At 38.8% G+C, this 25,053-nt stretch overlaps 1 protein-coding gene across 1 annotated transcript in view; it reads right to left on the bottom strand.

Annotated features, from left to right (window-relative positions):
* The window catches only part of LOC121739445 (putative serine protease K12H4.7), a 99,329-nt gene that overhangs the window by 58,993 nt on the left and 15,283 nt on the right, over positions 1-25,053 (bottom strand). Inside the window, exon 6 of the mRNA XM_042131929.1 lies at positions 8,908-9,073. Coding sequence (XP_041987863.1) covers positions 8,908-9,073 — 166 coding nt within the window. The remainder of the gene's footprint in view (positions 1-8,907; positions 9,074-25,053) is intronic.

Here is a 25,053-nt window from a genome sequence, read left to right as displayed (position 1 = left end):
TTCTTACCTATGAAGGAAAAAATTCATTGATGAAATTAAAGAGACGTTGTAATAACTTACTTACATGAAAATAAAAAGAAATCAGTCTTCTACTTCCTCATTTAGTGTTATAGAACTACTACAGTTATCACAATATGTAATCATGCCCTGGTATATAAAAATTGGACATGCTGTGCATATGTGAAGTGTATTTTTATCTTTTTTCGATGAACAGACTTCATATCTTTTGTAAGGTCCAGGATTTTTTTTACTTTTACCTAGATACGTGGTCCTCAAGTTCAATGCCCAAAGCAGCCTGAAACTCGTCATCGTCAAATTCTAACTCTTCTAATAACTCTTAAATCCTTTCTGCACTGTTAGTAAATGACATTCTTCTACAAAACGTTAAAAATAAGGCAAAACAATATTTTAATACTAATAAAAGTTAGTCAAGAAAATACTACACCGACTATGACGTCGGGTCATATTGACCCGTTTGGCACGCGTGTATCTTGCTTTACATGAGGCGTAGCTCTAGCCGTAACAGCTAGGCGGGTGTAATTGTTGAAAACATTCAATTGGCGCAAGGTCAATATGACCCGGCGTCATTGTCGCCAGGTTAACTAACATACAATTTCGCGCCGTCATTTAATGAGTTTTTTAAGTATTAATTTTTCTTTTGCAAAAAAATGCAAATCCATTTTTTCTCGAATTTCTTAATATTTTTAGTGTAAGTAAATAGTTAATATTCTATAAAACATTCCTGCAGCTCCACGTGTAGGTATAGTTCTAGCAATCTACGAGCGCGCGGCGCCCTTAGTTGTGTGAGTGACCATATTTATACACGCGTACATGGGTCGCTCGCTACTGACTGCTCCGTCAGGTACGCACACTAACGAATATGTACGTTTGCAATTACAACTACAAATAAAGGCTACGCACGCTCGTAGATTGCAAGAACTATATAGTATATGAGCCGGGAAGTAGATTAAAAGCTAGACTAAAAATTCTGCCGAAAGGTGGCGTCCGGCGTCATAACTCATACTGCACTATGGCCAAAATTCGCTAAATAGTGGAAATAATCGACATCATATTATGGGATTACCCTAGAGTCGTTTTACCTACAACACATTAATACACAAGAACAATAATTATAATTGCCTAATATTGCATCTGGCCCTTTGAAAACTACTGTCTAGTGAAATATAGTCTCAAGTCTGGCTATATTTTAGTCGGACGAGAGTTAAACCCAGTGTGAAAATATGTATGAAAAATTATTAATATATTTGACGCGGACGAAGTCGTGGGCAATAGCTAGTGAGAAATATATATCCAACAGATTAATATACCCTTTCTATACCTGTTTTGTTAAGGATAGCTCCATAAAGTAACGTTAATTACTCTTGATTTTGTGAACATAAGGCGCAAAAATAAATATACTAAAATAATCGTAGCTCAGCTCCGATATTACTTAGAACAATTTTTATTACTAATATATGTTTCTCTAATGTAGTGCTACAAAATAGTATTGGTTTAATCCCTGGCCGCTGGAAAAAAAAAATGACGCCACAGGTCCATACAAAGTTACTCAATGCCCTTTCGGGTTAAGATAGATAATTACCGAAACGCAGCAGGTATAAATGACTTTGCAGAACTAGTTGATCGAGCCATATCTTCGTTATCTTTACCCCAATCGAATGCGGGTATCGAGAGAATGTTCAGTGTCATGAACATCGTCAAAAGCAAACTACGGAACAAGATGGCTGGTCCTCTTCTGAATGCGATAATTTACAGAAATAGACTTATTGTTTAAATTATATTATGTCACAAATTTCACAATTGACCTACTATGTTCTATTATTTATAAATTATACGCTTGGAACAAACACGTCATCAATAATTATTATATTATATGTTTAAGATATTTTAGTGTTAAACAGACAATAATAATATTATATCCATATGCGCGTGAAGCATCCTAGACTTCGTTTTAAATAACTTACGGGGACAGGTGGTCACGGAAGACCAGGGACAGCGACGTCTGTCGCTGTCAAAACCTGTGTAATTACCTTTTCTTCTTTTCGTAGCAATGCACTGCTATTTTTGTAAATATTATTCTTTTTTTTTCACAACACATGTTCTGTTTCTTTTAGAATATTTTATTTTTTATTTCTAAGTTCTTTTTTTGTTATTCTTCTGTGTGTGATCATCTATAATGGTGGTGTTTTTGTTACGATAAATTGAATAAATGATTCTTATTCTTATTATTCTATTAAAAGTTACTGATGCAATAATATGTTACAAATATGAATTACCGAGCGATGTTATTGAAGCTATTGAAAAAAACACTAAGTACTCTTTTAAAACTCAACCACATGCGACAACATCTGCATCGACGTCGCATCGGTGTCATCGACAGTAGTTTTGGCGTCAGTGAATTATGATGAAGATATGGAAGATTATACTTTTGACAAACTTAAATTTATATATAAATTTATACTGTGCTGATTAGTTTCAAATTAAAAACTAATGAACATAGTTATGTTGTTTTATTTCATTGCCTATACGTTAGGTACTAAATATTTTTAAGTTGAAACGAATATACTTACTTGTCTAATTTTTGCATAACATATTTGTTAGTTTTATATTTAAATTAGTTTTTTTTTATATGATATTTGAATATGTATTTTAACGCAATAATTTAGAGTTGTTTGGTGTTTTTTTTTTTGTGGTCCAAATTTGTGAAATCTAGCGACATTTTACTTTTGGCCTAGCGCTCTATAAAAATTCAAGGTGGCAACACTGGACCGAATCCGACTCCAATACCGTCTTGTGATTTTGCTTCAATTTCGGCGGTGACGTAGTAATAGGAGCAATGCTAGACGTCTTTTCCGATCCATGCTTTCCTAAAGACTGACTGCGATGTTTTGACAAAAAGCTATCCGCAACTGTGCGTCCCCGCTGCGCCGACGGAACGTTAAAGACTGCGTTGGAATAACGCTGCGATGACGCAGCGCCCGTGTGGCCGGCTATGCGTCAAACGGCAGCGCTGCGTCGACGCAACGCTGACGCAACGCGCCGTGTGGACTGGCTCTAACCTTTGTTCTTTCTCATTTTTATACAATAAAATGTAAATATAATAAATCATTTTAAAGATCTCCATTAACAATGAGATTCCCTAAGAAAGCATAGTGGTTACTAACCTCTGTGCTTTCTCATTTTCATATAATAAAATGTACTTAAATGTAATAAATAATTTTCAAGTTTTCTTCTAAAGAGATATCATAGAAGAATCCTTGGAATGACCTCAGAAAGCACAGTGGTAACTAACCTCTGTGCTTTTTAATTTTCATGTAATAAAATATAAATGTACGAGCTTTTGCTTAACGCGAGCGAAGCCGCGGGCTTCGCTCGCGTAAAGAAGGATTATTATATACATACTTTCAGCCCCTATTTTAACCCCTTGGAGTTGGAATTGATCAAAATCCTTTCTTAGCGGATGCCTACGTCATAACATCTACCTGCATGCCAAATTTCAGCCCGATCCGTCGAGTGGTCGGGCTGTGCGTTGATAGATCACTACGTCAATCAGTCACCCTTGCTTGAGTGTTATATATCTATATTATTATATATTATATTATATATAAATGTATTAAATTATTTTCAAGACTTCTTCTAAAGATAACATATCGTTAGAAGAGGCCTTTGAATGCCCTGGGCCTCTATCATGAGCTCTTAAAGCCAGCCAGAATACTGACTGGCTCGCATTTTGGTACCATGACCTCTATTTTCCAGCCAGTCAGTGGTCACGTGACACAAAACTCACTTCTCCATTGTTAACTGAGTAATAATTTCGTATCATTTGGTATCATGACAACACTTCTGACATAAGCTCGCTTGCTTTTACGTCAAATACAGCAATTCAATAAACACCAACCAACGAGTAGCTTTTACTGAATAGTTTACATTTTAGTAATTTTATTTATTAATATTACATACTTTTTAGTCTTAAATTATATTGCTATTTAGTTGGTTAGTTACTTAATAAGTTATATTTTAGTCTGTAGCATATATTTTAGTGAAAATAATTCGTTATTAAAACCAAAAAACTTAACATTCGAAGTGTCCAAATTTTTGGAAAACGATTAAGTATTCTCAAGTTAATCACGAACTGATACATAAGTAAAGACGTAGAGACCTTAGTAATCCATTTAGTGTTAGTGAGGTTTCAGAATAATAACATAAGTGAGGTGTAGTATACCTATATGTCTAGTCAACAATAAGGTTTGCATTTGTGCGATGAGCTAAGACTGCATTGATTTAGTACACAAGAAACACATACAAGGTATAAGGAACACAAGTGTTGTGTATAATTACTGTAAAACAAGTATGAATTTTCACCAAAAACCTACAGGTACAATCTTATAGTTGCATTGTAGGTTTTTGTGTTATTTCACAAACTATTTCCTTGTAAACCTGAAGTATTTTGGTATATGCATGATAAACACTGCACCAAAGAGGTAAATAATTCAATATTACTTACTTTTAACAAGAATTTTCAGAACACAACCTTTTAACCTTTAGATGTATGTATAACATGCTCCGGATAAACATTGACACACCTAAACTACTAGAAAAGTTAAATAATTGATATGATATTATCAATCCCAATTAGAAACCCAATTAGCTAAATTCTCATATGAGCACTTTTTCATTTATAACTTCTTCTCTTGACGACAATATGGTATTATATGATGGGAATAGTGTAAATCACTAAATTTTACTCAAAAACAAAAACCTACATTATAGTACTTTTCCAAAAAAGACTTACTTAATAAGAATTGCATAACAAACATATGGAACTTATTGTTCATAAAACATAATATTATCATAGGAACATATATTATTATGTATTACCAAAAATACTTTTGTACTTACCTCAATAATAATAATAAGTATTAGTTTTATATTAAATTAAAACTTACTATGTACTTCTTAGGAACCTATCTTAGGAGCATTTCGTACAATCTTTTGATTGCAGTAGGTCTTTGTGTTATTTCACAAACTATTTCCTTGTAAACCATGCATGATAAACGCTGCACCAAAGAGGTAAATTCAAAGGTATTACTTTCTCAATAACAAGAATTTTGAGAACACAACCTTTGAAACTTTAGATTCATGTATATTCACGAATAAATATTGACACACACACATACACCTAAACTACTAGAAAATAAATCATTGATAATATAAAATCCAAATTAGCTAAATTCTCATATGCACTTTTTCATTTATAACTTCTCTTGACTACAATATGATATAATATACAATGGGAATAGTCACTAAAACTCAAAAATATAATCCTACATTACTTATAGTACTTTTTCCAAAAAGACATAACAAAAATTGCATAACAAACATACTTATTGTTCATAAAACATAATATTTTCATTGGAACTTATATTATTATTAAGTACCAAAAATTCTTTTGTACCTCAATAATAATAATATTAGTTTTATATTACTTATTACATTAAAATTTAAAATACATGAGGACTTTAGTAAGTCCTCATGTATTATACATTTTAAAAAGATGTGGTCGTTTTAGGGACCTATCAGACAGAGTGGTCACGCGTTGAAGCATTTGCGTTGGAGCAGTCAGTGTGTGACTGAGGAGCAATTCTAACACATTCAGAACTCCTCCTGTGTGAGTATATAGAGATACTCACACGGGAGGCATTCTACAACATAATACAACACAAAGAACACAAAACCCTTGACCGCTCTCTGTCTGAGATATCCCAGGCAATTTCCCATAGTTGCAACTTGCAATGCAGTTTCTAATTGTTATTGGTTTGCCAAATAAAAGTCTGAAATTATAATATTGTTTTTATCTTTCATCAAAAGTTGGTATTTGAACTCCTTTAATAATAATAAATTAATATTTACACAAGGGATATTTGATTCATCTTCTTTGATTTTAAGTGACAAGACCTTGTTTAAGATTTCCGCTGTATAAATATTTTTATAAGTATAATATAAAAGAGATTTAACACTTGCCTATCTGATACTAGGTTGATAATAAGGTGTAAGACAAATGTAGTACCTATTGATGAAAGCTGTGTATAAATATGTATCTAAGGTAGGTATATTTAAGTGAGAAAATAAATGAAAAAACATTTAAAAACGAGTATTTATTAAATTTCTTTTAATTAAAGCTTTTGAGTGAATATATATTATCTTCCTAGGACTTCGTCATCATTACACTTGCAATTCTTTATTATAAAATGTAGTACTTATAGTATCTCAGTGTTAGCAATCATCCTTTATCCTGAAAAATATTTGGTTCAGCGTACACAGTACTAATAATGTAAAATGCCTTACAAGGCACAAAAAGGGGATTATTAAACTTATAAATTGCCTGTTTATGTTACAATAATACCTATTTGAAAGCTCAAAAAAACGTAGGTGTTCAAGAATGAGTTCAAGTTCAACAAACTATGTTCAACTCATGACATCAACTCTGTTGTAATGCATGTAATTGTAATCCACAAGTTTGATGCATTTCTAAGACTTTTTCATGGTAGATTATTTAGCGTAGGTATCAAGTAGGTATAGGATATAATAAACTTATCAATTTCTTGCATAAAACATAATCTCTATAAACTTAATAACAATATCCAATTATCTTTTTTTTTGTCTCCTTCTTCTTCTCTTTTTTAATTGCCGACTCAGTTAGTTGCCAATGTCAGAGAATTCTTTCTCCTCTAGATCGCCATGCTTGTGATAATATAAACATGAAGGAGTGTTATTTTCTCAGTGTTTTCATAAAGGGCTTATAAAATACCAAAAAATATAAATAAAACCATTTACACATTTATAATAATTACCTTTAAATACAATAAATCGGTGCAAAAGTAACTATTCCTACATTGACCACGTTTTATATTAGAAAATAGTATATTTTATAATAAAAAATATTAATCTTTTTTTAAACTATATTTTCATCTTGATTTACAATTTTTCCGTTAGTCGTTATGGCTAAGCCATTTCAATTCCTAAAAAAAAAAACAATTCCGTTAGTCAAATTTGACGTTCGTGTTTGACATTTCTTAATCCAGTTCAGAGACAAATATTACAGGTTAAAACCGTTCAGAAGTAAAAGTGCACATGATACGGAAACAGAACCATTCACTTTACAACTGTTTACATACCTGCACGGATTAGCTCAGGTTTTGACAAAGTTAATGATAGGGGGGCTGAGAAAGCATAGTTAACCTCTGTGCTGTCTTTCATAATGTAATAAAATGTAAATGTATTAACTGATTTTTAAAGTTTATTCTTACAACGAGATATCGTTAGAAGTAGCCTTGGAATGCCCTGAGAAACCACAGTGGTAACTAGCCTCTATACTTTCTCATTTTCATGTAAAAAAAATGTAAATATAATAATTATGATTTTCAAGGCTTCTGCTAACGACGAGATATCGTTAGAAGAAGACTTGTAATGCCCTGAGAAAGCACAGTGGTAACTAACCTCTGTGCTTCCTCATTTTCATTAAATAAATTAAGGTAAATGTATTAAACTATTTTCAACACTTCTTCTAACGACGAAATATCGTTAGAAGCCTTGGAATGCCCAGAGAAATCAGTAGTAACTAGCCTTTATGCTTTTTTATTTTCAGGTAATAAAATGTAAAATATGTAATAAATAATTTTCAAGATTTCTTCTAAAGATAAGTATCGTTAGAAAAAGCCTTGGAGTGCCCTGAGAATGCACAGTGGTTAACATCTGTGCTGTCTCATTTTCATGTAATAAAAATATGTAAATATAATTAATGATTTTCAAGGCTTCTTCTAACGACGAAATATCATTAGAAGAAGCCTTGGAATGCCCTGAGCAAGCAAAGTGGTAACTAGCCTAATAAAAATAAGATGTTTTTGCGACAGTACATTCAGCATTACAGACTGTAATGCTGAATGCGCTGCCGCAAAAACAAACATATTTTTATTTTGACACTATTCAAATAAACTGTTTGTTTCCACACACAACAATGCCAGTAGATAGTGTTCATGCGGTCATTAAGAGAAGCGTTGATATTGTGATTATTTATGCTCCCTCTCAATGGCCTACGTGGCCTAGAGGTGATGATCCGAAGGCATATTGTACATATTGTAAAGTAGAATTACTAGCGAAATTAGTAGACTTAACAAGACATGCTGAAACAAAGAAGAGCAAACAAAAAATGCAAAATATATCCGGTAACCAGATTATACAATTCAAGCATGACGGTGAGACGAAAGCAAAATCGCGCATAGCTGAAGGAATGCTCGCGCTTTACATAACAGAACATAGCTCAGATTTAGTGAAATTAGTAATTACCTTTCCCTGACTCCAAAGCAACGGTTGACTTAAAAATACATCGTACTAAGTGTACTGATTGTTTTTAAAAATATCTTGGCGCCACATTTTACTGAAGAACTAATAAATCCAAAATAAATTTACATTTTTTCTTAGACACTACAAATCGCCAAACTGCATAACAGTTTGTTGGCGAATTTCACCGGATTGTTGGCGAATTTCACCGGAGTTTGCCTAAAGGTATGGGAATTTTATGCTCGAATCCACTTTCCAGACATTGCCATGGAGACGATGACGATTGTCACGGCAATATCAGAAAATCCGTTAGGCGCAATTCAGTAGGTACCGTTCGTTATTTGGCATACCAAATAACGAACGGTACCTACATACAATGTTATTTCAGGTATCAAAAATAGATTATAAGAAACAGAATGGCCTGGTTGCTGTAATGACAATCGCTTATCCAGGCACACAAAATTTAAACAATCGGTCCAGCCGTTTTGGAAGCGCTTGGTAACAAAGACCGCGACAATACTTTATGATAATATACTTAATATAAAACAATACCTCCTTCCTGGGCAGGTCCCCATTTCTCCATTCTGAGTTCTTGGATCATATTCTTGTAGTCGTAGTCCATACACGTTTGATTAGTCTTGTCTAGTATAATTGAGTTGAAAGCAGCCAACTTCTTATAAGCCATTTTATCACCTGGCTCAGTCAGAATGTCGCACACCTAAAATTAAAAGGAAAATATTTAAAGCGCGTCACATATAGCGAGACCGTAATATGAAAATACATATATTAGATCCTTACATTATATGAAATCGGCGTTTTGTATGGGAGGAATATAGTCGTTTTTTTTTTGATAATATATTTAATTAATCAAAGTACCATTATTATCGATGCATTTTTGCCATCTTAAGGGTAGTTCGTAGATCCCTTTACTAAAAAAAATCGGCCAAGTGCGAGTTGGACTCGCACACAAAGGGTTCCGTACCGTTAAAGAGAAAAAAATAGGCCAAAATTGTGTTTTTGGCATGGGCCCTTTAATTTTTATTTTATTCAAATATTATTATTCATTAAGGCGCAGACAGCTGCCAATTTGACATCTTTGTGCAGTTTTCTAGACGTATGTATTTCATTGATTGGCACAAAAAAAATATATGTGATTTTTGATTATATTTGGAAAAGCTTGTCCGATTTAAATAATAAAATAATGTACTCCTACTGGATGAAAAAAAATACTGTTACGGTACATGGTATACGGACACGTGGTGCGCAAGTACATACTCGAACCTTCTGGGAAGGTCCAGTGTTTGTTTACGTGTTTACCCTTTATTTGTTAGCGTGTTTGAATTTAGACCTTATGACTGAGTACATAAGGTCTAAATTAAATTCAACTTACTGCACTTATCGCAGGGACGGCAGTTTTATTGTGGTACATTCCCGGGCCTCCTAGAAATTTCCCACGGTTGTTTACTTGTTTGCGTGAATCGGGAAATTTCTGGAATTCGTCTCGCCATATAAAAAGAGCCGCAGGCCAGCCCGGCTAGTCAGTTTGGTTCGAGCGATCATCAAGGCGATTTCGGAGTGAACACAAGTGATCAATAGTGAGTGAACTAGTGAAACCTGCGACTTGGCTACGACCTAGGACAGTGATAGTGCTTAGTGATTGGACCTAGTGATTAGTGTTCGGACTTAGTGCTAAGTGTTGTGACCTAGTGTTCAGTGCAGTGTTAATAAAGTCTTCAAGAGAGTCACCAGGTCTTTCTCTCCAAATCCTTCGAATCCTAGCACGTAACAACTGGTGTCAGAAGTGCGATTTGGAGATGCCATTGACTCCGAGAGAGGACTTTAAGGGGAGTGTCAGGACAAGGGCGCAGCGAGCTGCTGCCATTGACTCCGAGAGAGGAGTTGCGGAGGCCACACCCACTAGGGACCAAGCTCCGCCCACTGAGGGACAGGCCCCACCCACTGGCCCCGCCCACATGGATCCGCCCACTGGCCACGCCCACCAGGCTCCGCCCACTTTGGCTGAAGCCACGCCCACTGGCTCCGCCCACCGGGACACGCCCACTGGCCACGCCCCTCAGGCTCCGCCCACTTTGGGCATGGCCACGCCCACTGGCTCCGCCCACCAGGCCACGCCCACTCAGGCCACGCCCACTAGCTCCGCCCACCGAGCTCCGTCTGCTCAACCCCTGCCTACTGGCTCCAGCCACCATGCATCGCCCGTAGCTTCTGCGGCCCCTCAAGTGGCTCCCCAATTACAAAGCCTAATTGAGTTAATTCAGGCTCTGCAAGAATCACAAGACCGCAAGCTCGGTGCTTTGCAAGAGGCACAAGACCGTAAGCTCAGCGCGTTGCAAGAGTCACAAGAGTCACATGATCGCAAGCTCGGCGCTTTGCAAGAGTTACAAGAACGCAAGCTCGGCGCTTTGCAGGAGTCACAAGAGCAACAAAAGGACCTCCAAGAAAAAGCGCTTTTGGCTATAAAGGATGTTAGTGACACGGTGAATAAGCTTCGTAAAGACGTCGACGTAATGGACGAACGCGTTACCGGGTTGGGAGTGGATGTGGAAAATGTGAAAACCGGCCTCACTGAACTACAGAAAAAAGTAGTGCGCCTGGAAACCACGGGAGTCGCGACGTGTAGTGGAAATTCTGGAGTGGCACATGGGCCAAGAGTAAAAGTGCCACCATACGACGGCACTACTTCTTGGAATGCTTATCGTCAGCAATTCCAGACTGTTGCTTCTGCCAATGGATGGAATGATGAACAACGCCTGACCGCTCTCACTGTTGCGCTCAGAGGGCAAGCTTTGTCGGTCCTAGAAGCGCATACAGGAAATGGGTTTCAAGACCTAATGGAGGCACTTGAATCCAGATACGGGGAGCGACACCTGGAGCACGTGTTCCGTGCCCAACTGCGTGACAGAGTCCAACGCCCAGGAGAAGGACTACAACAATGGGCGTTGGAAATTGAAAAACTCGTCAAGAAGGCACACCCAGGAGCTGACGCCAAGATGGTCGACACGAATATTGTGCAAGCATTTGTCGACGGAATCAGGGACCTGGAGGTCAGAGCTGCAGTGAGGCTACGTCACCACACCTCGCTTAAGGAAGCATTGGCGCATGCTTTAGAGGTCGAGGCTGTTCGGCGTGACATACGGCAGACATATAAGATCCGCGAGGTCTCTGAGGAAGTCAAGGAGGTTAAGGCTCCTACGAAGAGAAGTTCTGGAGCCATGTGCTACAAGTGCGGCGAGAGGGGCCATCTTCAGCTTAACTGCCCGCAGAAAGAGACCCAAATGGCAAGGATGAAAATGCTCGAGGAACGTCTGGAACAAATGGAGGAGCTGCAAAAGCAAGGGGCCTCGTTCCCTGCCCGGGATCAGGGAAACGAATAAAAGCCAGGACTAAGGGGCGAGTGCTGGCTGACACGGAGGAAGCCCCGATAACTGTTATCTCCCAAGCATGCAGCGGGAACAGTCTTGTGATTCAGGGGACTATTAACAGGACGGATTGCAAAATGACTCTAGACACAGGAGCCTCTAGAACGATAGTGAACCCAAATCTGGTAAAAACCGCAAGAAGGCACAAGAGGAGAATTAACTGTCGGCTCCTTACTGCCTCCGGTCAGCCAATACCCGTCCTGGGAGAAATGTCAGTTACGATTAATGTAGGGGGATCCTCATACCCTCATGACGTTATCGTGGCTGAGATTATGGATGATTGCATCTTGGGTTTGGATTTCATGAAGAAGCACAACTGCAGAATTAATGTCGCTGACGGAGTTTTCAAGTGTGGTGAAGAAGAAATTTTCATCCTTGGAGGCGCCTGCGGGAAAGTTGAATGTGTAAAGAAAGTCATAATACCTGGACGTGCGGAAGCTCGGGTGCTGGTGAAACTACCGCCAGCTGGAAAGAAGAAGTTGAATAGATGCGTGTTGATCGAAGACACACCTACCAAGACATCAGCGCAAAAACTGATGACGGCGAGAACCCTTGTTAGTGGAAGCAGTAACGCTGTGGTCAGGGTTCTGAATCTTGCTGATCGCGAGATCTGCTTGAACAAAGGTGACGTCATTGGAAAGTGCGAGGAAGTTGTCTGGATGAGAAAGTGTAGTTCGATCACAGGCTCAGACTCAGCAAACACCAGCAACTATGGAATAGTGACTGAGCTACTCGATGACTGCAAGAGTAATCTAACTTATTCGCAGGGCATAAAAGCTAAGAAGTTTTTACAACGCCACGCGAATATCTTCTCCAGTCAGGAAGGCGACCTTGGAAGAACGTCGATGGTTCAGCACAGGATAGATACCGGAAGCGAGAACCCAATTCGTCAACGAGCAAGACGGATACCCATTGCAAAGGAAAAAGAAGTTGAAGGCCTTTTGGAGGACATGAGAAGGAATAAGATAATTGAACCGTCTGCAAGTCCGTGGTGCTCACCAGTTGTATTAGTGAAGAAGAAAGATGGCAGCACAAGATTTTGTGTGGACTACAGACGTCTCAATGATGTCACTAAGAAGGACAGCTATCCATTACCTCGAATCGACGACACTCTGGATACCTTGAGTGGCATGAAATGGTTCTCGACCCTGGACCTGAAATCTGGATACTGGCAGGTGGAAATACATCCACACCAAGCTGCCATCACTGCGACGCGGATAGGGACACGGCTGAGCATACCCTGACAGCCTGTCCCTCCTGGAGTGGACAACGGACGGCCCTCAGGGCTGTCATTGGCAATGACATCTCACTGCCAGCACTGATCCGCTCGATGCTGTGCGGTGAGGAGGAGTGGAGGGCGGTCGAACACTTCGCAGAGGAGGTGATGACTGCCAAGGAAGAGGCCGAGCGCACGAGAGAAAGGGAGGCGCTCGACTCTAGAAGACGGCCCAGGCGGAGACGTCGCGCCCACAACGGCGACAACCTCCCGCCATAGATGGGGAGCTCAGGGTGACGGCAAGGGGAAGCCGTCACCCATTGCACCGAGCCCCCGCGAGAGTCGTGATGCGCAACGTGCTCCCGCGCATCGCGACAAAAGGAGAGGAATGGCCTAGACAAGCCCGCACTGGGGCCTCTGTTTAGCCTGGGGGGCGAGTAATCGCCCCTCCGAAGAGGGGTCTGCCGACCACCAGGCAGACGACCGCTGGTGGAGTTGCGGTCGCGGTGTCGTACCCGTGGCTCCGTCGTCGGAGAGAGGGCGCACCGCCAAGTTTTAGTGGGTAGGGCTTTCGAGTGAGTCCCACATATCCGCGTCAGGATCTCCCCATATCCCGCGGAATGCGTAAATGCATTTCTTGGCGAAAAAAAAAAAAAAAAAAAAAAAGGTGGAAATACATCCAAAAGACAAAGAGAAGACAGCGTTCTCCACCGGTAAAGGTCTATGGCAGTTTAACGTCATGCCCTTTGGATTGTGCAACGCACCTGCCACATTTGAGCGACTCATGGAGTGTGTACTGGCAGGCTTAGTTGGAGAGGCTTGCTTAGTCTACTTGGATGACGTCATCATTGTTGGCCGCGACTTCGAGGACCATTTGCGAAACTTAGAACGAGTTTTCGCCAAAATAGAGGGGGCCAAGTTAAAGTTGAATCCGAAAAAGTGTCGTTTATTCAGGAGTAAGGTGAACTATCTCGGCCATGTTATCTCCAGTGATGGAATTCAGACGGACCCGGAGAAACTAGAAGCAGTCCAAAATTGGCCAACCCCTAAGAACAAAACCGAAGTGCGGGCATTTCTCGGCCTATGCTCCTACTACAGGCGTTTTGTTAAGGGATTCTCAGAGATAGCCAAGCCATTACATCGGCTGACAGAAGATAAACGACAGTTTATTTGGGACGAGACTTCCGAAGATTCTTTTCAGAAACTAAAGAAACATCTGTGTGAAACACCAATCCTGGGGTATCCACAACCTGAAGGTCAGTTTATAGTCGACACGGACGCAAGCAACACGGCCATTGGAGGGGTGTTATCTCAAAAACAGGGTGAAAGAGAAGTTGTAATTGCATATTTCAGCAAATCTTTATCTAAGCCAGAGAGAAACTACTGTGTGACAAGAAGAGAACTCTTGGCTGTCGTAAAGACGCTACAACATTTCAGCAAGTATCTCATCGGCAGACAGTTTCTACTGCGAACTGATCACGCAGCCTTGAAGTGGCTACTACAATTCAAGAACCCAGAAGGCCAAGTAGCTCGATGGATAGAACAACTCCAGGAGTATGACTTTAAGACGGAACACCGCAGCGGAAAGTCGCATGGGAATGCCGACGCACTCTCACGAAGGCCGTGTTCAGAAGACTGCAAACATTGTGTTAAGCAGGAATCTAATGAAGTAACGTTAAAGTTAACGAAAACAAGTCCTTTGGGTCCATGGGAGAATGATGGTATGAGAGAGGCTCAAGAAAGAGATGACGACCTTCGACACATCATCACATGGAAGAAACGGGATGACGTAAAGCCAATCTGGAGTGAGGTTGCACCCACTGGCGCTGTCACTAAGGCGTACTGGGCGCAATGGGACAGTCTGATCCTTCAAAACGGAATACTTTACCGGAAATGGGAGAAGACCAACGGCAGAGAGTTCCATCTTCAGATAGTTGTCCCAAGAACGAGAGTACCGGATGTTCTCCGTGAAATGCATGATGGCGTATCAGGAGGTCATCTAGGAGTAAAGAGGACGTTAACGAAAGTGCGAGAACGATTCTACTGGTTGCATTGTCGAGATGATGTACAGGATTGGTGCCGCAAATGCACTACTTGCGCTGCAGTGAAGGGACCACTGACAAGGAGCCGTGGGAGCCTGCGCTTGTATAACGTTGGCGCACCGTGGGAACGAATCGCAGTTGACGTAGCTGGGCCATTTCCTGTAACGGAATCAGGAAACAAGTATTTCATGGTTGTCATGGATTACTTCACCAAATGGCCCGAAGTGTTCGCCATACCAAACCAGGAAGCTACAACAGTTGCTTCTAAGCTAGTCGAAGAAGTAATATCTCGCTTTGGTGTGCCTCTAGAAATCCATTCCGATCAGGGCAGGAATTTCGAATCGCAGGTCTTCCAGGAAGTGTGCAGAATTTTGGGAATGCATAAAACGAGGACCACCGCGTACCATCCACAGTCTGATGGAATGGTTGAGAGATTTAACCAGACCCTTGAGAGGCATTTGGCGAAATTGGTAGATGACAAACAAAAGGACTGGGACAAGTATATACCACTCTTCCTTCTGTCGTACCGTACCGCCGAGCATGAGAGCATAAAAGCTACCCCGGCGTATGTCAATTACGGTAGAGAACTACGAGTACCAGTAGACCTTTTGACAGGAGGATCACCGGAAGAACCAAAGACCGTACCAGATTATGTCTGCGATTTAAGGGAAAAGATGCGTTATATACACGCCATGGTTCGCGAAAATGGGTTACAGTCAAGTGAGAACATGAAGACCAGATACGACCGGAAATCGAACACAAGCGGCTTCGAAGAAGGGTCACTGGTGTGGCTGCATAACCCAACTCGCCGAAAAGGCAAATCTCCAAAGTTGCAGACCAAGTGGGACGGCCCATACAAAGTGGTTACCCGATTGAATGACGTGACTTACAGGATTCAAAAGCAACCAAGAGGGACATTCAAAGTGGTACACATAGACCGTCTGGCGCGTTACCATGGCAGTAACAATGATGCTCGGGACGAGCATCTCTAAGAGGGGAGTAGTGTTACGGTACATGGTATACGGACACGTGGTGCGCAAGTACATACTCGAACCTTCTGGGAAGGTCCAGTGTTTGTTTACGTGTTTACCCTTTATTTGTTAGCGTGTTTGAATTTAGACCTTATGACTGAGTACATAAGGTCTAAATTAAATTCAACTTACTGCACTTATCGCAGGGACGGCAGTTTTATTGTGGTACATTCCCGGGCCTCCTAGAAATTTCCCACGGTTGTTTACTTGTTTGCGTGAATCGGGAAATTTCTGGAATTCGTCTCGCCATATAAAAAGAGCCGCAGGCCAGCCCGGCTAGTCAGTTTGGTTCGAGCGATCATCAAGGCGATTTCGGAGTGAACACAAGTGATCAATAGTGAGTGAACTAGTGAAACCTGCGACTTGGCTACGACCTAGGACAGTGATAGTGCTTAGTGATTGGACCTAGTGATTAGTGTTCGGACTTAGTGCTAAGTGTTGTGACCTAGTGTTCAGTGCAGTGTTAATAAAGTCTTCAAGAGAGTCACCAGGTCTTTCTCTCCAAATCCTTCGAATCCTAGCACGTAACAATACCAAAGTCACATCTTTCGGGAACTTTAAACAGTTCTAACTAAAGTAATAATACAATCTATGCTTTAAAATTTTGTTTATTTGATACCTTTTACAAAAATCCAAAGATTGCCCGATTTAATTTTCGGCTCTGACATCTAGATTTCCCACAATATTTATTTTTCTTCTAACAAACGAAAAATGTATCCACGCTTCTGAGTGAACATTTCACATCTCTCTCTCTCGCATGAAAACCGACAGTGTTCGCTGAGGCGCGGTGCTATGTGGACGTGTGACGGATTTCGCTCTGCCGATATTGTGATTTAGTGTAATTGAAGCGTTTAGTTCTTAAAATTTGTATATAGGTATTTCTCATTGTTTTATAGTATATTAAGTTTATTCTGTAAATATTTTTCTGTAAATATTTGAAATTATATTGCGCGTCTGTAAAAATGGGTGACAAGAAAAAGAAAAGACGTCCAGCAAAAAAGCGACAGCTTCGTGAAAGCCACAAACACATGATGGAAGTAAAAGTAAGTTCAATTTTATCTACTTTCTAGTTGCGTACGTCTTTATTAAAAAAACAACGAACAATTACGACCCCGAATCAAAATATTTCGTCACTCTCAATGTGTTTTAGGATAGCCAGGATCGTTGTGTCAAATAAAACATAAAAAAACTGTATTACGATTGATTACGATTCACGAAAATCCTCTAAGATTCGAACCATAGACCTTGGAAATTGACATAATAATGTTATCACAATCGTTGTGATAACATTATATCAATTTCCAATCGGCCTATGGTTCGAATCTTAGAGGATTTTCGTAAATCGTAATACAGTTTTTTATGTTTTATTTTATCACTGATAATAATTTTGCTTTGTATCTGAACATTTATGTTGGAGTTTTGCACTCCAAAATAAATGTTCAAAAAGTTAAAAAATCACCACTCATAAAGTTGATAATTTCGTTAGCCTAAATAAGTTTTAGCGTCGCGCGTCGGGGATCGTTCTGATAAATCAATATTCAATCAGTCTATGGATCGAGTTTCAGAGAATTTTCGTAATACTTTTTATGGTTTTTTTTATCACTATTAGCACAGAATAAATAATAGTACAAGTACTATAATTAGGTACTATAAGTTCATGTTGCTTTGAATCTGAAGTTTTATTTAGGCCTTTATTATTTAATTTTTTATTTCAGGCGGCGGAAAACCATGGATAGTGCAATTATTGATAACCCAAACGAATCACCAAATGCCAATTCAGATCCAGCGGCAGGTAGTATGTTGGAAAGGTAATATAAGTTTATTTATCTACTTATTATAAGTTGTAACCAAACGTCCTTCACGACTACGAAACACAGCGCAAGGGCTGTTTCACGCCGGTTTTCCTGTGAGTCCGTGGTATTTCTCTGGTCGAGTCGGCCCATTCGTGCCAAAGCATGGCTCATTCATTGTATTTTTTATGATCCAGTTTATCTATTACAAGCTATTTTAGCCTTTTTATGATATTATTATGATTTAATTTTTTTCCAGTCGACCGAAAACGATGGAATTAGATAATAACACAGTGGAAAATGTAGCAAATGCCGATCGCAATATAGCGACGGGTAGTATTTTAAAAAGGCAAGTATATTTTTACAATTACGATAGGCTAGGTATAATAAGTTTATTACTATTTGAGCGCGATGCGATTGCGCGATTCTTTCAGCTCTATTCAAGGACATGCTCCGTAAGGGCCGGGACACAAAATCACGGCACGACGACGCGACGTCGTACGGCGCCGGACCGTGTTTTTGTTTCCCGGCCCTAATAGGGTGCGGCTTCACTGCGGAGTAGGGGTGAGCGTTATTTCACGTCACTATAGTTACAATAACTAGCTACATACAGTAACCGAATAACTAGTTTCGAGTCGTATTTATATATTAGAGTAGTGATTTTTGTAACGTTTTTATTGCATTGGGTGGTATGAAGTACCGTCGAGCGATCGTCGCGTTGTTTCGTTTGGAGTCGCAGCTAGCGCTCGCCGCCCACTGCACCGGTCGACCTAGCGAGCGACAGCGAGTTTGCTATAGTCCGCGCGGAACTAGTTGGCCGCGCCGCCGGTATGTGAGCATACCGGCGGCGCGGCCAACTAGTTCCGCGCAGATTACCTAGCAAAAATATTAATTAGTTTATATCAATACTAATATTATAATTGGGAAGAGTTTGTTTGTTTGTTTGAACGCGCTAATCTCAGGAACTACTGGTCCGATTTGAAAAAAGGCTATATGCTATAGGCCCGCGCGCGCGCCTCATCCCGGCGTCACCCCCTTTCATTCCCCCGCGCCGCGAGTGACCTTTCTGCAACGATTTTAAATGGGATAAAATATTGTCATTTAAAAAAAATAACACAAATTTTTTTTGGTTAAATGGGCTCTCCTAATGATACCTAAGCCCTGCGGGGCTAAAATGGTAATATTTAGCAATTCCTCTCAATCAATTCAGCAAATGAATTGTCAAAACTGACAAATGTCAAATCAGTGCAAAAATACAAAAATGAATTGCAAGCAGAGTTGCATTTTGCGATATTAGAGAAATGAATCATATTATGATTCGTCTCATGATTCAACAAAGCGACCATTTTAGCCCCGCTGGAATAATTGGGCAGGAAGGTTTAATTGAGAATGTTACTAGGTATGTCAAATTGCTTGAAATTTTGTCACAGTAAAGCCTGTATGTATACAAATACACTAGTTTTTGTTGCAGTCAAAAATATTTTGTAGTTTTGATTTTATAGGCATTCAAAGTTTCGAAAAATATTGATTCCCGCTAACAGTCCCGCGACCGCTTGTGACGTCATATCACAATTTTTCCGCGCGGGTCCTATACAATAAACGTGATTTTTTGCTCTATCTCAATAACGGCAACTTGAAATTTTCACCGAGGCCTTAATTATATGTGTACTTTAATAATTAATAATAATATTATATTATGTTACTAATCGGACTCACTTATGAATACACATACCGTTATAGTGCAAAATAGGCCAAAATTTGTGATTTTTGTATAAGCCCCCCTTAATTTTTTATTTTATTATAATATTATTATTGATTATTAAAGTAAATATATAATTAAGGCCTTGATGAAAATTTCAAGTGCCTACCTGTTGCAGTTATTGAGATAGAGAAAAAAATCACGTTTATTGTATGGGGCCCGCGCGGCGAAATTGTGATATGACGTCACACCGTTACCGGGCGCCCGCGTCGTACAGTTACAACTTGTTTCGTCGGTTAAAAATCACATAACGACCCACCCCTACTGCGGAGTGCAGCGTATTAGCCTAATAAATATTTTAGTATACTTTTTTAATGAAATTAGAAGGCAAACGAGCAAAAGGCTTTTTTAAATATTGAGTTCTGTATAATTTTATCCTAATTCCCATTTCCCAATAATCGAAAAGTTTAGTAACATAATATAATATTATTATTAATTATTAAAGTACATATATAATTAAGGCCTTGATGAAAATTTCAAGTGCCTACCTGTTGCAGTTATTGAGATAGAGCAAAAAATCACGTTTATTGTATGGGGCCCGCGCGCCGAAATTGTGATATGACGTCACACCGTTACCGGGCGCCCGCGTCGTACAGTTACAACTTGTTTCGTCGGTTAAAAATCACATAACGACCCACCCCTACTGCGGAGTGCAGCGTATTAGCCTAATAAAATTTTTAGTATACCTTTTTAATGAAATTAGAAGGCAAACGAGCAAAAGGCTTTTTTAAATATTGAGTTCTGTATAATTTTATCCTAATTCCTATTTCCCAATAATCGAAAAGTTAATCATTTTAATTTATGAAATTTTGTGGTGATCCAGTTTTTAAACTGTTGTTAAATGTCGATGTCTCAAAGTATAAACTTACAGGCTGGAAGAAAAAAGTACCCATGACACTGGACTATGTAGTTTGGAGGCTGAATGTGATGCTGAAAAGCTTATTGTTGAAACTGCACTTCCTCAGAAGAAACCTGATGTCGGAAGAAGAATTATAAGTGTTTCATATTTTTATAAGAGGTTGCAAGAAATTTCTCATCATGGTCCTCTTGGATGTGCTTTAACTGACATAGAACTAGTAGGTGAAAAGCAAGATGGCCTCAATTCAAAATTCACATTTCTATGCATACTTTGCAATCTAATATTGATAATTGATAGTGACTCAAATGAAGACCATTACATGCCTATCAATAATAATAAGGCAATATTCGTAACCTGAAATATGGAGCTGCCCTTGCACCTTATAAAACCAGGAGTGATTTTTGTCTATATTTAATTTGCCCTGTTTATCTATTTTCCAAAATGTAACTTTTTGTTGTGTTATAGCAGCGTCTACGCCAATGTTATATGCTGTGATGGGACATTTAATTTCTAAAATAGTTTTTTCATCGCAAATTCCATCGGGCGTTGCTCCTAAAAATGGCAAGTCTGTACCCGCAAGGCTTTACTTTAATTCCTTCTTGTAATTCTAAATCTCTTATTGCTTGTTTTTAATTTTCTTGGCCATGTTTGATAGAAGAAAGGAAGCTTATTTTTTTTTTTTATATAAAATGTCTTTTTACTAGGTTAGCACTTGCAGTGTTGGGTCTTCTTTTTATCACCCGGCCAAAGTTTTCTAATAATTTTCTAATAACATCATGATCACGCTTTGGGTCAAATTTGTGTCTTTGATGGGATATTTCGTATCAGTTTGTAAATTTTTAGCCTATTACAGAAGTTCCGAAGTAGGTGATTTCGGCATTCAATTTTCTCGACACAGGGTTTGTACGTGTTCCTTGTTGAGAGTTCACTGTTAAAGTAGCAGCGCTGAAAGACCTAATTTTTTTTTGTTTTGTATGGGGAAACTCGTGACACTTGCCCTTGCTCATACAAAAGAAAAAAAATTCGTCTTTCAGAGCTGCTACTTTCACAGTGAACTCTCTACAAGGAAAACGTACACACCCTAAAGTATTATCACTTGTTTTTGTTACACACTGTATATATATATATATATATATATATATATATACATAGCTGGGCATGAACTCGTTAATCCGTTAATCGTTAATTAACGAAGTTAACATTTTGATTAACGGATTAACTTTTAAAAATATTAACGGACTGGTTAACTTCCGTTAATATGCAGAAGTCCGTTAATCGTTAATCCAATGCCTACTATTTACCGCACGGCACCGCGGCGCCGCGCGAAAACAGGTTCAGACGAAACAAAAATAATACTAGATATACATTTTCAGGCGCATGCGAGTGAGAAGATATTTGTTTCGTTTTATCATTTCATTACTTAGCGCCGATGCTTATAGAAAGAGTGATTTGTTTATTGTTATTATAAATCATATTTTGCATGTTGATAAAGAAGAGTGCAGTATAATTTAGTTACCTAACTAAATTATACTGCACTCTTCTTTATCAACATGCAAATGATTTATAATAACAATAAACTATATCTATAATAATTATTGTATTGTAATTTCTACCTAGAATACAATAATTATAGAAGTATTTTGTTTTGTCCCTAACCTGTTAACTTCCAAAACCTTAAACCAACAGGTTTTGTATGTACACTAACGCAATGATATAAGTTACAACAAGGCCATATTACACATATTAACGGATTAACGATTAACGTTAACTTGCGCTAATTCGTCCGCAGTGTAACGCTGTAACGTTTAACGAAGCTAACATTTTTCTTAACGGATTAACGAGTAACGAAGTTAACTATTTGATTAACGGTGCCCAGCAATGTATATATATACAGTGTGTAACAAAAATAAGTGATAATACTTTAGGGTGTGTACTTGTTCCTTGTAGAGGGTTCACTGTGAAAGTAGCAGCGCTGAAAGACCAAAAATTTTTTTCACTTTTGTATGGGCAAGGGCCCGAGCGTCAAGTGTTTCCCCATACAAAAGTAAAAAAAAAATTTCGTCTTTCAGCGCTGCTTCTTTCACAGTGAACTCTCTACAAGGAACACGTACACACCCTAAAGTATTATCACTTATTTTTGTTACACACTGTATATATATATATATATATATATATATATATATATATATATATATATATATATATATATATATATATATATATATATATATATATATATATATATATATATATATATATATATATATATATATATATATATATTCAGTTGGTTTGAGAATCGGCTACTGGGTACTCTGGGTACTTTATATATTGATAAGTGCATTTGTTGAATAAATAATAGTAAATTATTATAACCTGAGACTGACGGCGACCATTAAGTTTGTGCGACGGGATAGCGATCAACGTTGCCATGGTGACATACTTACCTATTTACGGCCGTTCCCAATATTTGATCTATCTCTGGTTTTGCCCTACTAGAGATAGGAATAGCTCACAAATCACAATTGACATAAAATATATGTCTCTAATGTATAATGTGAGCTCTTCATATCTCTAGTAGGGCAAAACCAGAGATAGATCATATATTGGGAACGGCCGTTAGTCACTTAATTAAAATAATAATATTATCGTAAATATAATATTATGGCAAAGCAACGTTTGCCGGGACAGTAAAAAACGATTCCTGAATTTTGTTTTATTTCTTGCTGTACTTATGTAATTGTAATTTTAATGTAAATTGTAATGTAACAGAAAAAAATGTTTCTGAAAAAAATTGAATGTTTTTACGCAGTTGGGTTTTGTCATTATTTTATAATATAATAGGTATATTATAAAAGAATAACTGTGTTTTATTTACCATAAGTAAGCCTTACACGCTACGGTCTACCATGGACGGGAGAGATCCACCTGTACAGCACGCAGGTATGCCTGCACAGGTATACCGGTATGTGTGTGGGACCTGGTCGCCTGCGCAGGTCCAAAAAACTGCACAGGTATATTCCCTCACACATTCCGGTCTACCTGCGTAACGTGTATGGCTTACATTACTACCACAATAGACATAACGAATCAGTATAATATCGACTTCAAACTTTTAAAGATTCCCGCGTATCCTCGAGGACAAACGTGCATTTTTTGTAAGGTTCAGGCATTTATGCACTTTAGTTTAATGATTATAAAGTTTATTTTCAAGTGCGTTAATATTACCTCTCCGCTGTGCTCCGTTCTATCTGCATTCTGCACTAATCTTAACATGAGTAAATAATATAATTTATCATCATCGAAAATCGCTTCCGCTCCTCAGTGGACCCGCACTCTTATAGTTCGCTCACGGAAGTATAGTACATAGTATTTATTTATTACGCGCCATCTATTGAAATCTCTATGCGACAGCTCAATATTAATCAAACCTATCTTTTAGAAGTTCCCAGTTTAGCCGCTAGCAAAGCTGGCGCTGTCTTATCGGACAATTAGGGGGCGTGGCTTAGAAATGCGAATCCTCAAGGTCATTGGCAGTTGTCAGCGTCTTAATACTAAAGTACACATATATCTAATTAAGACCTTCGTGAATATTTCAAGTGCCTATGCATAGTCATTATTCATATAAAGCAAAAATGGCCAAAAATCACGTTTGTTCGTATGAGAAGGCTCTCATACGAACTAAAGTGATTTTTTGGCCTTTTTGCTTAGGAGAGAATCATATATTTAAGGGAGGTCCCTTAAATATATGATATGATATGATATGAGTTATTTTGTTTTAAGTATTTGTTGTTATAGCGGCAACAGAATAAATATACACAATCTGTAAAAAATTCAGAAGTCTGGCTATGGCGGTTCTTGAGATACAGCCTGGAGACAGACAGATGGACATACAACGAAGTCTTAGTAATACTTAAGGATACGGAACCCTAAAAACGGAGGGACGAGAGTCAATAAATTCTTTGAATGCGATTTGGACTGCCAAAAATGGTAATCTGTTGGAGCAAGTTCCGGGAAGTGGTGGTGGATGTCCCAGACATTCCAATTACAGCTCCTCCAGTTTTGCGGCCGTCTGTTGTGCAGTGTGTGGTCTAGCGTTGTCCTGAAGCAACAGTGGCCTAGAGCATTTGACCAGCCTTGGTTGTTTAGCAGCTAGTTCTTCCATCATGGTTTCCAGTTTCAAATCAAATCAAATCTGACAATAGATATCTGCCGTAACCGTTTGGCCAGATTTTAGAAAGCTGTAGTGAACGACACCAGCACTAGTCCACCAAACACTCACAAGTAACTTTTTCTGAGGCAATTTTCGCTTAGGGCAGGATTTGGCTGATTCTCCAGGGGACAGCCATTGCGACGAACGCTTCCGATTATCGTAAATGATCGGAGCAATGTAACGCAGCAGTCGACGCGTGTTTTCTGGTTCGGTTCACTCAATTCATGATCATGAGGTACCCACCTTTCAAGTTTTTTTATCTTCCCAATTTGCTTCAAGTGGATTAAAGCAGATTTATCACTTACACCGAAGCCTGCTGCTAACTCTGAAGTGGTTTGCGATGCTTCC

Source organism: Aricia agestis, chromosome Z, assembly GCF_905147365.1.
Source record: "Aricia agestis chromosome Z, ilAriAges1.1, whole genome shotgun sequence".
NCBI lineage: Eukaryota > Metazoa > Arthropoda > Insecta > Lepidoptera > Lycaenidae > Aricia > Aricia agestis.
This window is presented reverse-complemented; position numbering and strand designations above follow the sequence as displayed.